Source organism: Capra hircus, chromosome 1 (assembly GCF_001704415.2).
Source record: "Capra hircus breed San Clemente chromosome 1, ASM170441v1, whole genome shotgun sequence".
NCBI classification, from domain to species: Eukaryota; Metazoa; Chordata; class Mammalia; order Artiodactyla; family Bovidae; genus Capra; species Capra hircus.
The window spans coordinates 81,323,340-81,339,600 of record NC_030808.1 but is presented as its reverse complement, the minus strand read 5'-3'; the positions used below and the strand labels follow the sequence as shown (position 1 = coordinate 81,339,600).

The 16,261-nt window shown below is 43.1% G+C and overlaps 1 protein-coding gene across 1 annotated transcript in view; it reads right to left on the bottom strand.

The window, feature by feature from the left end:
- LIPH (lipase H) overlaps positions 1 to 16,261 on the bottom strand; it is a 52,537-nt gene that overhangs the window by 19,201 nt on the left and 17,075 nt on the right. Inside the window, exons 4-6 of the mRNA XM_018046979.1 lie at positions 7,407 to 7,508; positions 5,139 to 5,228; positions 1,380 to 1,547 (exon numbers count right to left, since the gene is read on the bottom strand). Coding sequence (XP_017902468.1) covers positions 1,380 to 1,547; positions 5,139 to 5,228; positions 7,407 to 7,508 — 360 coding nt within the window. The remainder of the gene's footprint in view (positions 1 to 1,379; positions 1,548 to 5,138; positions 5,229 to 7,406; positions 7,509 to 16,261) is intronic.

Sequence of the window (16,261 nt, the reverse complement as noted above, 5' to 3'; positions counted from 1 at the left end):
CCTCCCCAGCAGCCCCCTTACTTTTTTCACAACCCTAGCCTTCAGAGCTGGGGCTTGCAAAAGGACCCTCCAGTGACTTTTCCCCTCTTTCTACTGACATTACATCACCCAGCCCTGGTTCTCAGTAGCAGGGATGTGGGGAGTGACACACACTGAAAACTAAAAATGTGCCGTGCTTAGTCTCTCAGGCATGTCCCACTCTTTGTGACCCCATGGACTGTGGTCCACCAGGCTCCTCTCTCCATGGAATTCTCCAGGCAAGAATACTGGAGTGGGTTGCTGTGCCCTTCTCCAGGGGATCTTCCCAACCCAGGGATCGAGCCCAGGTCTCCCACTTTGCAGGCAGATTCTTTTTTTTTTTTTTTGCAGGCAGATTCTTTACCGACTGAGCCTCCAGGGAAGTCCTAGGCTAAAAACAGCACTGATATTTTTCAGTAATACCTTCATTTTCTAGATTATTTAAAACAGATTCAGATTTATACCTAGAGCAGCATCACTTTTGCAAAACAATGTGCTTTCTTGAAGAACTATAATTGGGCCCCTAAACTGCACAGAACTTGGAATGGCCATGTAACTATGTCCAGAGGCAAGAGAACGTCCTTCTTTGTGATTGTGCCAGCAGGAATGAAGCTAAGGGCTGGCACTAGGACCTCTCTCTCTCCCCTTTTCCCACTGCTTAGGGAGTGGCCTCCGCATTCTGGGACCCAGGAATCAGTATTTTTTAAAAGCTCCATATTCAAATATACAGTCAAGGTTGAGAACCCCCTGTCTATAGCCTCCCCTGATGTTAACTTGAGTTTTTCCTTTGGGAACAATTAGAAAATTGTCATGACCATTTAGTTGTGAAGTCATCACCACCTGGAATATTTCCACTAACTCTTTGCAAATATCCAAATAGCCTCCATGGTTATTACTCCAGCTCACCCTCTGTTTGTGTACATGCAGAGAACACTGGAGTGTGATGTGGTAGCATTAACAGATATGACTTATTATCTGTAAGACCCTCCTGTAACAGAGAGGTTGTATGCCTGGAGAAGGGTGTTCTTAACCCCATAGGAGTAAACTGCGTAAGGTGAAAATCTTGTGAAATCTCCTTCTTCTTGCTAGAATAAAGCATCCAGGGAGGTGGCACACCCTTCTGGATGAAATCCTATATAGATTGCTTTTTCTAACATTCTTTAGTATCAGGAGACTCCAGAGTACTTCACAGAACTATTGGCTAGAAAAAGCTAAGGAAACTAAGACACAGATATACAGGCCCATCTTTAGATGGAACACAGGATATTCAGGCCCGTTTTTAGGTGGTTAAAATGGTGCTAAGATTCTACCAGAAATTAGCTCTTTGTTAATCAGAGGGGGAAACTGCTGGCTAGACTTACCCAGAATGGGACAGGGCTCCGTCTGTGATATGCCACAGTTGACACACTTGCCGTTCCTATAATCCCGATAGGAGTCACAGGGATACGCGGTGATGGCGCAGTTCTCTCTCAAGGAAGAAAGGTACAGGTACACGGACCTCTGGTGATCACACTTAAAATACTGCATTCCTTGATTGTATAAGGAATAATCAAAGAATAGTTGTAGCATTTAGTAGTAAATAGTGCATCGCATATTGTTTTTTGTTCTTTGTAAAATTTACTTGGCTGCACCAAGTCTTAGCTGTGGCACATGGGATCTTTAGTTGGAGCATGTGGGATCCAGCTCCCCAACCAGGGATTGAATCCCAGCCCCCAGCATTGAGAGTGAAGAGTCCCAGACACTGGACCACGAGGGAAGTCCCTCGCATATTGTTCATCCACATAATTAATTATGTCTCTTACACACCAGGCACTGTGCTAATAGCTCCAGTGTACTTGATCCCATTTAATCCTTACAAAACCCAATAGATCGGGATTTATGCTGACAAACAGTAAGTGACAAGAGAGGCATGATTATCCTCGTTTTACCTGGCAGGACACTGAGACTCAGAGATGTTCAAGGATTTGACTTTGTCCTTACTTTGTCACTGAAATGTCAGAATAGTCAGAGATCCCTTGGAGGTTTTTAGCAGAAAGAAGCACATTTAAACCAGTAAAGATACCAGAGAAAGAAGGCATTGGAGAGCAACTGGTAGAGAAAGACCCCAAGGAGGGCAAAGAGAGGAGGTAGCTGTGAAAAAGCATGGAGGGTGCTTTCCCCCAGGGTTGGATGGAGAAACGGATGTAAAGACCAACTTTGTGATCTAAGGTTGCTGCTGCTACTGCTGCTAAGTCGCTTCAGTCATGTACAACTCTGTGCGACCCCATGGCCGGCAGCCTACCAGGTTCCCCCATCCCTGGGATTCTCCAGGCAAGAACACTGGAGTGGGTTGCCATTTCCTTCTACAATGCAGGAAAGTGAAAAGTCAAAGTGAAGTCGCTCAGTTGTGTCCGACTCTTAGCGACCCCATGGACTGCAGCCTACCAGGCTCCTCCATCCATGGGATTCTCCAGGCAAGAGTACTGGAGTGGGGTGCCATCGCCTCAGGATAGGTAAAAAGGCTCCTTCAGGTGGGACCTTGATCAAGGTACAAAAGTCAAACCTAGCTCAGCTCTGAGAGGTGAGGGTTTATAGCGTGGGAGGTATTTGGAATAGAAGCACACGGAGTGGTCCTAAGGGAGTCAGCAGGAGATAAGCACAAGGCTTTTCTGGCATTTCTGAGGGTCTTGAGGGCCGTGGAGAAGTGAGCAAGTTTGCCTGGGCCTTGTACTCGATCATCAAGAATCCATGACTTCTCCAGAATGTGCCCAAGCAAAGATGGGGGCTCACATGGCAGAGACCTAAGGGCCTGGGGGCACATAGGGAGCTCATGAGAGCAGATAAGTGGCAGGGGCTCCAGTTCTGCTACAGAGGTGAAAGGTGAAGTGAGAGGAGCTGCACCATAGGATGTGGCACTGAAAGCCATAAACGGGCAAGAAGAGGTGACAGACAAATGCAGGTTAATTCTTGGTGGGTGCCATGTGGTGCGATGGTGAGAGGAGGGTGATGAAGCACAGAAGAGTTGGAGCTGATGAAGGACTAGAGTACAGAGAGGTTTGTCAGAAGGTCGATAGGTCAGATGGTGAAGTCATGTAGAAATGGGAACTGGGTCCCAAAGGTGAGTACTCAGATAAGAATTTTTAAATAACAGACAGTGAACCACATCAACGGATGAGTTGTAATTATGAGCCAGTAGTTGAAGAGGCACTGGGCGCTGGAGTCAGATCAATGTTTCTTCTTCCTCCAGAGTCCATGTATATCCATAGAAGGAATTAGTGAAGTACAAAAAGAAATCAACTGGGCAAAAGAGAGAAGCATGCAGCCAAGCTGGCTGGAGTAAAATTTGACAAATCAACATTTAATTGAAAAAAAAAATTTAATTATTGTTCCTGGAACCTCCACTTGCAGAAACAATGAAGTTAATAACACCATGGAGGATGTCCTTTAGAAGCAAAGCACATTATCTTTGGCTGTTCATGGATGTTGTTACACTACAGCACACAGGACAGGATTTGAACACACACCATTGATGGAACAATTGAACACACACTATTTATAGTACAATATGGTTGCCCTACTTATGCCATTTCATCTGGATCATTTTCAAATGCCACATCATTTTCCTGGGACCATATACAGCTATTATTTTTGTACCAAAATCATTTTTTTTTCTAGAATTATTTCCGTGATTGATTAGTTATATCTAACAATTGTGCAATACAGATTCAGAGCACTTAGGGTTTTTTAAAAATTCTGTCCCCTCATCATGCTTTAATATTGTCTTCTAACTACCTATTTTGTGAGTTTTTTCTCATTGTAAAACTAATACATGCTCATTCAGAAAATATAACATAACAGGAAATTATGACCTAAAAATCACCTAGAAATCCAATATCTAGAAATCACCACTAATAATTATTTGGAGCATTTAATGTTTGGTCTCTTTTTTTCTGTACTTACACATGTCCAAATATACACTTAAAAAACAAACTAAGATTATGCTGTTTAATTTTGTCTCTTTTTCACTTTGTAAATATTTCATATTGGGAATATTTTTAATAAACTAACAACATGTTTTTTAAGAATTATATCCCTTTGCTTAGGGTGTGCCATGCTAATTAATAATTTTCCTATGTTGGAGATTTAGATTATTTCTAAAAACTATTATAAATAATCCTATGTTGAACATCTTTGCACTCTGATTTTTTACTGCATTTTCCATTATTCCTCTAGGAGAGACTGTCAGAAATGGACTGTCTAAGTCAAAGACGTACCTTTTGAAGAGAGAGAAATAATTCATAATAGTTTTTAATCATATGGTTATGCTTTTTTAAAGTAGCATATTTAAGTAGTAATGTTTTATTTAAAATTTATAGTTGGACCACCTCTATCATCTCAGAAAATTTGTTTTCAATTAATAACAACTCCACAGGCCTTCCTTGGTGGTCCAGTGGTTGAGAATCCACCTTGCAATCCAAGGGACACGGGTCCAGTTCCTGGTCCAGGAAGATGCCACATGCAACGGAACAACTAAGCCTTGCTCCACAACTACTGAGCCTGAGCTCTAGAGCCCATGAGCCACAGCTACTGAACCTGCTCACTGCAGCTACTGAAGCCCGAGGACTCTGCAGCAAGAGAAGCCACTGCAATGAGAAGTCCCACGCACTGCAACTAGAGAAAGCCTGAGTGCAGCAGTGCAGACCTACCACAGCCAAAAAATAAATAAATAAATCTTGAAAAAAAAAAAAAAATTCACATTGGGATTTCCCCGGTGGTCTGTCCAGTATTTAAGAATCCACCTTGCAATGCAGGGGATGAGGGTTCAATCCCTGGTGGGGAAACTAATATTCCCACATGCCATGGGGTAACTGGGTCTGTGTGCTACAACTACTGAGCCTGCATGCTCCAGAAGTGGAGTGCCTCAGTAAACAGCCGAGCTTCACAGCAAGAAGAGAAAGTCCAAGTGCCACAAAGAAAGATCCCACATGAAGCAAGGAAGATCCAAAACTAAGACCTGAAGCAGCCAAATAAATAAATAAATAAATATTTTTTTAAAAAAACCCACATAGAATGATAATCAGATTTTTAAAATACACCCTTTAAAAACCACTGTTTTGCACAATATAAAGACCTGTACTTACCTCCAAATATTGTTTTGGGGCAACCAGGTTGATCCAATCCTCCATTTGGGTAGAAGTCTATGTTTCCTAATGGTTCCTTGTAGCCCAGTGCTAAAAGAGAATATACTATGTTTTCAAATTACTTTGAACTCTTCCCATCTCACAGCTCATTTGCCTATAACAGGATATAGGCAGGGATTGTCTTCTTCTTGTCATTGCTGCTATTGTTGTCATTATACCTATTTAAATATTTTGTCCAAAGTTAGCCAGATAGTTAACCCACTCCAGGAGTCTTGCCTGAAGAACCCCATGGACAGAGGAGCCTGGCAGGCTACAGTCCACGGGATCACAAAGAGTCAGACACAACTGAGCGACTAAGCACAGCACAGCAACCAGATAGCTAGAAAGCAGAGATTTCCAAGTAAGAGACTAGGAAGCTGGTAATAGAATTTATGTCAGATATTTCTGAAAATGAGAGTTTTGGCCCTCATTCACTGCATCACTGATAAAATGAAAAGTTTCATGTTTATATTTGGCTGGAACACTCTTGTTGCTGGGTGCTTCCTGAGCCTCTAATTGCATTTGTGTAAGTGTTTAATGAATAAGAAACAGGAAACCTTCACTTAGTAGGAGAAATTGGGGCATCTGGGAGGGTTAAAAGGTTGGAAACTCTTCTAGAAAATGGAGACCTAGAAAATCATAGATAGATTTAATAATTGCTTATTCTGTTTAACCTTGTAACTCCAAAGTAATAAAAAATATCCTTGATTAAAAGATTATATATATATGTATGTGTATATATATGTATACACACATATATAGTGTATCATTGCAATAATAATCATGCATGCTCAGTCATGTCTAACTCTTTGCAACCCTGTGGGCTAGAGCCCGCCAGGCTCCTCTGTCCATGGGATTCTCCAGGCAAGAATACTGGAGGGGGTTGCCATGCCCTCCTCCAGGAGACTTTCCCAACCCAGGGATCCAACCCTCATCTCTTACGTCTCTTTACCACTAGCGCCACCTGGGAAGCCCACTATTACGTATTGAGACGCTACATGTGTCTGTGGGTGTGATACTAGGGGTTTTATACAGTTTTCTTCTAATATTCTCAATGTCTGAAGGGTAACCATTGGTAAGTTCAGATGAAGTAAGTTACAGATGAAACTTCTGGGGCTCAGAGACTTATGGAACAAACATGACATCACCAGAAAGAATAAAACCTGGGGTTTGAGTCCACCTCTGCCTGACTGCAAAACTTATACTTTTTTCCTTATTTACTTTCTTACCAAGAACAAAAAATAAATTACTCTGTGCCCTCCAGAATTGAAATGGCATTGAGGTACTGCATCCAAATTGCATAACACTTCACACACTACATAGTCAAACAAGCTATTTCACAGAGACATTTACTCTAAGGCACACAATACCACCCCAGAGTGTCCATGATAGCCAGTCAAGGGTTTTTCAGGAGGTTGTATCACAAAGGGGATGTACTACTGAGTGACCCCTCTGTCATCCTGTCCCCTCTGCCCTACCTAAGTGCCTACTCCAGCTCTCCTCCCAGACATCTGGACATAAAGACCCATCTTGAACATCAGCCCAACCGCCACGTTATGTATCCAGTATTGAAAATGAAATCAACACCATGAAGATCTACAGAGAGGTGGAGAGGTATAGGCAGTTCAGAAATGCTCTGTGTGGGGACTTCTCTGGTGGTTCAGTGGCTAAGAATGCACCCCCAGTGCAGGGGGCCCAGGTTCCTTCTTTGGTCAGAGAACTAGATCCCACATGCCACAACCAAGACCCGGAGCAGCCAAATATATATATACACATACATACACACACACACACATATATATATATATATATATATTTTTTTTTAGGAAATGTTTTGTGTGGAAACACACAATGCTTAACTTAATCTTTCAACTTAAGGAAATAATGAGAAAGAACAAACAAAACCACTGAAAATCATGCATCCAAACTGAGCTGCACTTATGGAAACATTTGTCCATGGTGTGCAAACCAGCCTGTCCTTAATGGGTAAAGATGATCACTTTACAAGTAAGAGATGATGAGAAGGGCACCCCCACTCCAGGAGGTCCCAGATGCCTGCATAAAACCACTTCCCTTCATCTTCCTGTGGATTTGGAAGCCTGCCCTGTAGGTAGAGAAGGAATCTGGAGGAACCTGATCCACCTCTGCATGAGCATCCCCACAGGGAGAGACTCTTTGGGAGTTTGGGGGGTGGGGATGGTCACTGACCCACAAGGACAGGAATGTTACCGTCTGTGTCCGAATGGATGACGTCAACGAATTGTGCGTCTCTGGGATCTAATCTGTCCTCTGGAGGTTTCCCATTGTATAAAGGGCCTGCAGGGTCCAGACCTGCAAAGAAAACAGAGTTGGCATGGCAGCCCCACGCCATGAGTCACCTGCAGCAGCAGGCTTTTGATCCCTCCCTAGGAGGATGGTTCACAGGCTGCAGGGCACCCTCGGTGGTCAGGCACTCACATTCCCATCCTTTCCACAGCCCCATGGCCTTTTCCCACAGTGGAGGTGGTTACCCTCGCAGCACCCCCTTGAGAATGCAGCCAGACTCCCTCCGGAGGTGTACCTTTTTCTTTTTGCCGCACCACATGGCCTGTGGAATATTAGTTCCCCAACCAGGAATTAAACCCAAATCCTTGGCAGTGAGAGCTTGGAGTCTTAACCATTGGCCTGCCGAGGAATACCCTGGAGGTGTACCTGTGTGGGCCCCTACAGTAGGGAGTGCCCAGACAAATGGGGACCAGTGACGGGGATAAACTGGTTCCTCAGGAAAAAAAGCATCCAAGGGCGCATATAAAAAGTAAACACAGTACTTATGTTTATCCCATTTTAAATAACCTAGAACTTTGCTTCTCTTCCTTGTTATTAAAAAAACTCCTTTATTGTTTCCATTTTTATTCACATTTACCAGCTTACATCAGAAGCCTAGGAGGGAGGCAAGGCAGCTATTGTCATTCCTATTTTACATGTGAATGAACTGAGGTTCAAGTGTCTTAACAGGAGCCACAGTCTCACAATGCAACCAGCTCTATCTGCTGAGCTTTTTATTTCCTTTAATTGGGTTTGGCAAACTGAGTGGGAAAGTGTGAGACTCACTGGTCAGGCCAGGCATTAGACCAGGTATGGAGGAGGGAAATAAAGTTATGTGTGTCAGTTCCTGCACAATTAACCCACCCCATAAAGGCCTGAACTGATTTCTTGCTCTTGGAAAATGTCAGTGGGATGTTCCTCACCATCATTATGAAACAGCTGCCAAAACCAGAGAACAGCTCCTATGATGATGTAACCACACACTAAAAACACCAGAAGATCCCAAGTTCAGTTCAGTCACTCAGTCGTGTCCGACTCTTTGCGACCCCATGAACCACAGCACACCAGGGCTCCCTGTCCATCACCAACTCCCGGAGTCCACCCAAACCCATGTCCATTGTGTCGGTGATGCCATCCAACCATCTCATTCTCTGTCATCCCCTTCTCCTCCTGCCCCAAATCTTTCCCAGCATCAGGGTCTTTTCCAATGAGTCAGCTCTCTGCATCAGGTGGCCAAAGTATTGGAGCTTCAGCTTCAACATCAGTCCTTCCAATGAACACCCAGGATTGATCTCCTTTAGAATGGACTGGTTGGATCTCCTTGCAGTCCAAGGGACTCTCAAGAGTCTTCTCTAACACCACAGTTCAAAAGCATCAATTCTTCTGCACTCAGCATTCTTTGTAGTCCAACTCTCACATCCATACATGACTACTGGAAAAACCATAGCCTTGACTAGACAGAACTTCGTTAGCAAAGTAATGTCCTGCTTTTTAATATGCTGTCTAGGTTGGTCATAACTTTCCTTTCAAGGAGTAAGCGTCTTTTAATTTCATGGCTGCAGTCACCATCTGCAGTGATTTTGGAGCCCAGAAAAATAAAGTCAGCCACTGTTTCCACTGTTTCCCCATCTATTTCCCATGAAGTGATGGGACCAGATGCCATGATCTTCGTTTTCTGAATGATGAGCTTTAAGCCAACTTTTTCGCTCTCCTCTTTCACTTTCATCAAGAGGCTCTTTAGTTCTTCTTCACTTTCTGCCATAAAGGTGGTGTCATCTGCATATCTGAGGTTATTGATATTTCTCCCAGCAATCTTGATTCCAGCTTGTGCTTCCTCCAGCCCAGCGTTCCTCATGATGTACTCTGCATAAAAGTTAAGTAAGCAGGGTAACAATATACTGCCTTGATGTACTCCTTTTCCTATTTGGAACCAGTCTGTTGTTCCATGTCCAGTTCTAACTGTTGCTTCCTGACCTGCATACAGATTTCTCAAGAGACAGGTCAGGTGGTCTGGTATTCCCATCTCTTTCAGAATTTTCCACAGTTTATTGTGATCCACACAGTCAAAGGCTTTGGCATAGTCAATCAAGCAGAAATAGATGTTTTTCTGGAACTCTCTTGCTTTTTTGATGATCCAGCGGATGTTGGCAATTTGATCTCTGGTTCTTCTGCCTTTTCTAAAACCAGTCTGAACATCTGGGAGTTCACAATTCACATATTGCTGAAGCCTGGCTTGGAGAATTTTGAGCATTACTTTACTAGCATGGGAGATGACTTCAATTGCGTAGTAGTTTGAGCCTTCTTTGGCATTGCCTTTCTTTACGATTGGAATGAAAAATGAACTTTTCCAGTTCTGTGGCCACTGCTGAGATTTCCAAATTTGCTGGCATATTGAGTGCAGTACTTTCACAGCATCATCTTTCAGGATTTGAAACAGCTCCACTGGAATTCCATCACCTCCACTAGCTTTGTTCGTAGTGATGCTTCCTAAGGCCCACCTGACTTCACATTCCAGGATGTCCGGCTCTAGGTGAGTGTGAGTGATCACACCATCATGATTATCTGGGTCATGAAGATCTTTTTTGTACAGTTCTTCTATGTATTCTTGCTACCTCTTCTTAATATCTTCTGCTTCTGTTAGGTCCAGACCATTTCTGTCCTTTATCAAGCCCATCTTTGTACGAAATGTTCCCTTGGTATCTCTAATTTTCTTGAAGACATCTCTAGTCTTTCCCATTCTGTTGTTTTCCTCTATTTCTTCTCACTGATCGCTGAGGAAGGCTTTCTTATCTCTCCTTGCTATTCTTTGGAACTCTGCATTCAAATGAGTATATCTTTCCTTTTCTCCTTTGCTTTTTGCTTCTCTTCTTTTCACAGCTATTTGTAAGGCCTCCTCAGACAGCCATTTTCCTGTTTTGTATTTCTTTTTCTTGGGGATGGTCTTGCTCCCTGTCTCCTGTACAGTGTCACGAACCTCCGTCCGTAGTTCATCAGGCACTCTGTCTATCAGATCTAGTCCCTTAAATCTATTTCTCACTTCCACTGTATGGTCATAAGGGATTTGATTTAGGTCATACCTGAATGGTCTAGTGGTTTTCCCTGCTTTCTTCAATTTAAGTCTGAATTTGGCAATAAGGAGTTCATGATCTGAGCCACAGTCCACTCCTGGTCTTGTTTTTGTTGACTGTATAGAGGTTCTGCATCTTTGGCTGCAAAGAATATAATCAGTCTAATTTCAGTGTTGACCATCTGGTGATGTCCATGTGTTGAGTCTTCTCCTGTGTTGTTGGAAGAGGGTGTTTGCTATGACCAGTGCATTCTCTTGGTAGAACTCTGTTAGCCTTTGCCCTGCTTCATTCTGTACTCCAAGGTCAAATTTGCCTATTATTCCAGGTGTTTCTGAACTTCCTACTTTCGCATTCCAGTCCCCTATAAGGCCCTACTAACAAGAAACTTAACCTGGAATGGAAAAGGTTTCAAGGGATGTCCCCAAGTTTTTATCTATGAAGGTCATTTTAAATGACATCTCCTATCACCAGTGCTATAAAACTCAAGAGAGAGCATCCTTGCCTTAGCAGTCCTGGTTCTAGCCCCAGTTTCTCCATTTCTCCTCAGCTAACACCCTAGATTCCTTGAGGTATGTCATTATCTGCCTCCTTTTCTTATCTCCCTTCTTTCTCTCCCCCAATTTTTCTTCCTCTTCTGTCTGCTCCGAACTGAAACTGATGTGGGAGGGGGTGGGTCAATAACCAGGTACCCAAGTCCATAGGATATCAGCACAGCATTTTATGGCGAGTATAGAAAAAAAGAGAGCAACCCAGGCAGTCAGGCAAGAAAAGGGAAATTTATTAGAGGAAAAAGAGAGGGTGACTGGCTCTTAAGGAGGACCAGCGTCCTCCCTTTCTTACAGAGTCCTTCTTACACCCCACCAGTGAAAAATTCTGAGGGGATGGTCACATAGCTGGAGGTCTGGAATCTGAGAAGATTCCACAGCTTGGAGAAGATAGGTGCCAGTGAGATAACAGGATGCCATTTGGGCAGTTTGGTCAGTCTCGAGGATCACTGTGATTTATTCTTTGTTTGCTTGGTCCACATAACGAGCCATCTTATCAGTGAGACCCCATGTGGACCCTATCAAGCATGAGAAACTCAGAACCTCAGAAACACCTTGCTGGGGAAGCCTCCCCCTCCTCACGTAAAACAGCAGCACTTACTATCTGAGAAAATGAACAGTAAGAGCCTCAGTTTATAGCAGCCTCCAGATCCATGGCTGAAAGACTGGCTTACCACATAAAGTCCAAACCAGGGCAATTTCAAAAGTAATAAAGCTGCTATTAATAATTATGCCAGGACTGAAGACACAAATGAGGACTGTCACAGCAAACACATGCTCTCCTTAGAGAAAAGTCATAGCAAATGATCAGCTTACACTGTCAGCCAGAAATCACACTATCCTTAAAAAGCTGCATATTTTGTGTGAGCAGAGATCACTGGAGTCGGATAGAGGTGACATGAGCCCCAAACCTAGTATTAACCGGCTGTGTGATTTTAGGCAGGTTACTTCCCTTCTCTGAACCTCAGTTTCCTTATCTGCAAAACAGAGGTAGAATTAATTGCTACTTCAGAAGGCTTACCAAGGCATTCCTAGATCTGAATCCAGAATACTGAAATTATCATAGAACAGAAACAAAACCAACAAAATGGAGCGCTTTCTTGCTGCTCTGTGATCGCCGGCAAAGTGCCTAACTAGTGATCACTGGCTTTGATTACAAAATTAACCAGTTTGAGAATCTGATGAAAGCCCTGGACCTCGGACCTCTTCCCAGGACAAACGTCCAATGTTTTACAGGTGGCTTTAGGGGCCTCCTTTACTCCCATCCCAAAGGTCACCATGAACTAACTCTCCAAGGCAGTGCTATCTAGTAGAAATATAATGTGAGCCACATATATAGTTTAAAATTTTCTAGCAGCCACTTTTAAAAGCTGAAAAACAAAGAAAACTGATTTTAATAATGCATTTTATTTAACCCAGTTTATTTAACCCAATATAGCAGTAAAATTTCATTTCAACATGTAATGAATATAAAAAATCCAAATTTTAAAATGTATTTAAGGTATTTTTTAATATATATTTTTCATAAATTTCGAATTTCATGAAACTTTAATATATTTTTATCACTTTTTTCATATTTTAATATATTCTAATATGTCTTTCATTTTTAATAAGACATTTCATATATTTTAATATATTTTTCAAAATATTTTAATGTATTTTTCTTCAAAATCCAGTGTGCGCTTTGTACTTATAGCACATTTCAGTTTGTGTTAGCTTCATTTCAGGTACTCGATGGTACATGCAGCTTATGGCTATTATATTGGACAACATAGATCTGTGGTCATTTTTTAATGTGTGGCATTCAGACCCATCTGAATCTTCTGGTGAAAAGCATAGACTCCTGGGACTTCCTGGTGGTCCAGTGGCCAAGACTTCACACTCCCAGTGTAGGGGGCCCTGGTTCTATACTTGGTCAGGGAACTAGATCCCACATGCCGCAACAAAGACCCAGTGCAGCCAAATAAATACATTAATTATTTTAAAAAAAGATAAGAAAGCTAGGCTTAAGTTACTTTTTAAAAGATAAATAAAAGTACAGACTTTTGGGTCCCAAGACCAGAGATCCTGATTCAGCATATCGGCACTGTATCCAACACTCCAAGGTGATTTTTATAAGAATCAAACTTAATGTATTATCAAGTGATGTAGGTATTTGAAATGTTTTTAAATCTATTCATCTTCATTTTAAGAAATTAATGAAAAGTAATACCAGGAGATGTGCCTGGAGAGGAAAAGGAGAAGCAAGAACAGAAGACAAAAGGGGAAAGGAAAGAGATGAAGCAGACATTCTGGCCTAGATAGTTAGCAAGCAGAACCGCTCAGTTCTTAGGAGCTAGGAGTGAATTATGTCTTTCCCGCCCCACAATCCAGTGATCCCACTCAAGAAGGGCAGTCGGAGGTGAGTGGGGAAGGGAAACGCTTTACCCCTGAGACAAGCACTTGGGAACAGGTGAATTTGATGTTGGAGCTCAGTGAGGATGAGGAACTGGGAGAACATGGGGCAGTCAGCTGCTGCTAAGTCACTTCAGTCGTGTCCGACTCTGTGCAACCCCATAGACGGCAGCCCACTAGGCTCCCCAGTCCCTGGGATCCTCCAGGCAAGAATACTGGAGTGGGTTGCCATTTCCTTCTCCAATGCATGAAAGTGAAAATGAAAGTGAAGTCGTTCACTCGTGTCTGACTCTTAGAGACCCCATGGACTGCAGCCTACCAGGCTCCTCTGTCCATGGGATTTTCTAGGCAAGAGTACTGGAGTGGGGTGCCATTGCCTTCTCCGGGGCAGTCAGAGGAGACGGAAAGTTGAGCTGCAGACTGCGGGCTGAGTCCAGGTCACAAAGCAGGGCCACGTGGACCCAGGAAGGGAGGCTGGCTGGGGAAATCTCCATGGTCAGAGGCCAGATTACATTGTATTCCTGTCCAAAGTAGTTGTGGGAACAGGCTTGCTGGGTGGCTGAGGAGCAAAATTAACGGGTAGGTAGAATAAGACAATGATGGGCTAGAGCCCCCAGCACTAGCACTGAACAGCCCATTTAGCTTACCTCTTCCCAAACTTTGTGGTCAGTGACATCAGGTCAGTAGCTTAAAATCAGCCACAGTGGGAGTATTTACATCATGGAATCAGTAAATGCTATAAATTTATTTGTGTGTGTGTGTGTTTGTGTGGAGAGCTGATCAGCTTCTAAACACACCACTGGGAAAAGTCCCAGCTCCCAGAGGAGAAGCTCCCAACAGATAAAGAAAACAAGCAAATTTGAGCTATTTGTCCTTTGTACCCAAAAGGGAAAATGAATTTTTAAAAAGTAAACACGTGTTGCTTTCTAAAACATTATAGTAATAATTTTAAAAATTGAGTCCCTGATGGTCCAGTGACTAAGATTCCGCGCTTCCAATGCAGGGATCCCAGGTTCCATTCCACATTGCCACAGCTAAGAGCTTGCATGTCGCAGCTAAAGATCCTGAATGCTGCAACAAAGATCCTAGATTCCCTGTGCCCCAACTAAGACCCAGCACAGCCAAATGAATAAATACTTTTTTTAAAACTGAAAAAACATTTTGCTTCCCTAGGAAAGCAGGTGAATAAGATGAGAGCAACCTTGGCATTTGGGGTGAAAGTAAGAAAAAGAAATAGCCCAGGAAAAAATATGACCTCAAGTACCAGGGTTAGAAGACACCCAGCTAATGTGGAGTGTATGTGTATATATGAGAAAGAGAAACAGAAGGGGCGGGGGTGTGGGGCCAGAAGACTAGCCCAGGGCCACGTGTCAGGTTAAGTACCACATTCAGTCCTGTGGCTCTAAAGGGTTACCTCTCAATTGTAGCTGGTTTGAATCATTTACCTCTTCCTGCCCTCCTTCCATTCACTTCTGCCTTCCAGATTGCCTAGATTGGAAATGGCTATCTCAGGGTAAGGATCAGTTCTGGAAAAGATATGGATGGCCGGAAGCCTTGCCTCTCTGAAAGAGAAAGCCTCCCTCAGCCCTTCATCTGTCACCGTGGAAAGTTACTGAGCACTAGGCAAATGAACCCAGCAAGGGGATCTTTTTTTGAAGTTTCACCTGCTGTGTTTCTGAGGGTTTTTATTCAGTCTTGGTCTGAAAGCTGATAGTTACAGAGTTAGCTCCAGACAACATAATTCCCATCTCATTTCCTACCCTAAGGCTCCAGCTTTATTTTGGGGGGCTCCAAAATCACTGCAGATGGTGATTGCAGCCATGAAATTAAAAGACGCTTGCTCCTTGGAAGAAATGTTATGACCAATCTAGGCAGCATATTAAAAAGCAGAGACATTACTTTTCCAACAAAGGTCCGTCTAGTCAAGGCTATGGTTTTTCCAGTGGTTATGTGTGGATGTGAGAGTTGGACTGTGAAGAAAGCTGAGCGCTGAAGAATTGATGCTTTTGAACTGCGGTGTTGGAGAAGACTCTTGAGAGTCCCTTGGACTGCAAGGAGATCCAACCAGTCCATTCTGAAGGAGATCAGCGCTGGGTTTTCTTTGGAAGGACTGATGCTAAAGCTGAAACTCCAGTACTTTGGCCACTTCATGTGAAGAGTTGACTCATTGGAAAAGACTCTGATGCTGGGAGGGATTGGGGGCAGGAGGAGAAGGAGATGACTGAGGATGAGATGGCTGGATGGCATCACGGACTCGATGGACGTGAGTCTGAGTGAACTCCGGGAGTTGGTGATGGACAGGGAGGTCTGGCGTGCTGCGATTCATGGGGTTGCAAAGAGCCAGACACGACTGAGCGACTGAACTGAACTGAACTGAACTGAAGGCTCCAGCTATGCCTGGGACTATATTAGATATGTAGTTCAAACAATCTTGGATTAAATGAAAGGAAGGCCATCTGCTTGGGGCAAAATCCCCATCATGGGACATAGCTGTTTCTGTAGCCATAGAGAAATAATGTCACTACCAAACTTTTCTATAGCATACACAATTTATAAAGTGTTTGCACATATTTTATTAAATAATAAATTTAATACTGCTGAAGTCAGTTACTACTATGGTCTTCCCTTTGCACAAGAGGACATTTGCTCAGAGCGGTTAAGTAATTAGAAGAGCTGATTTGGAACCCAAGGATTTGGATTGCATGTATCATGCTCCCCCAGGAAACACAGTCCATAGGCTGGTTATCCTGAGCCCATTCACAGGAAGACTTAC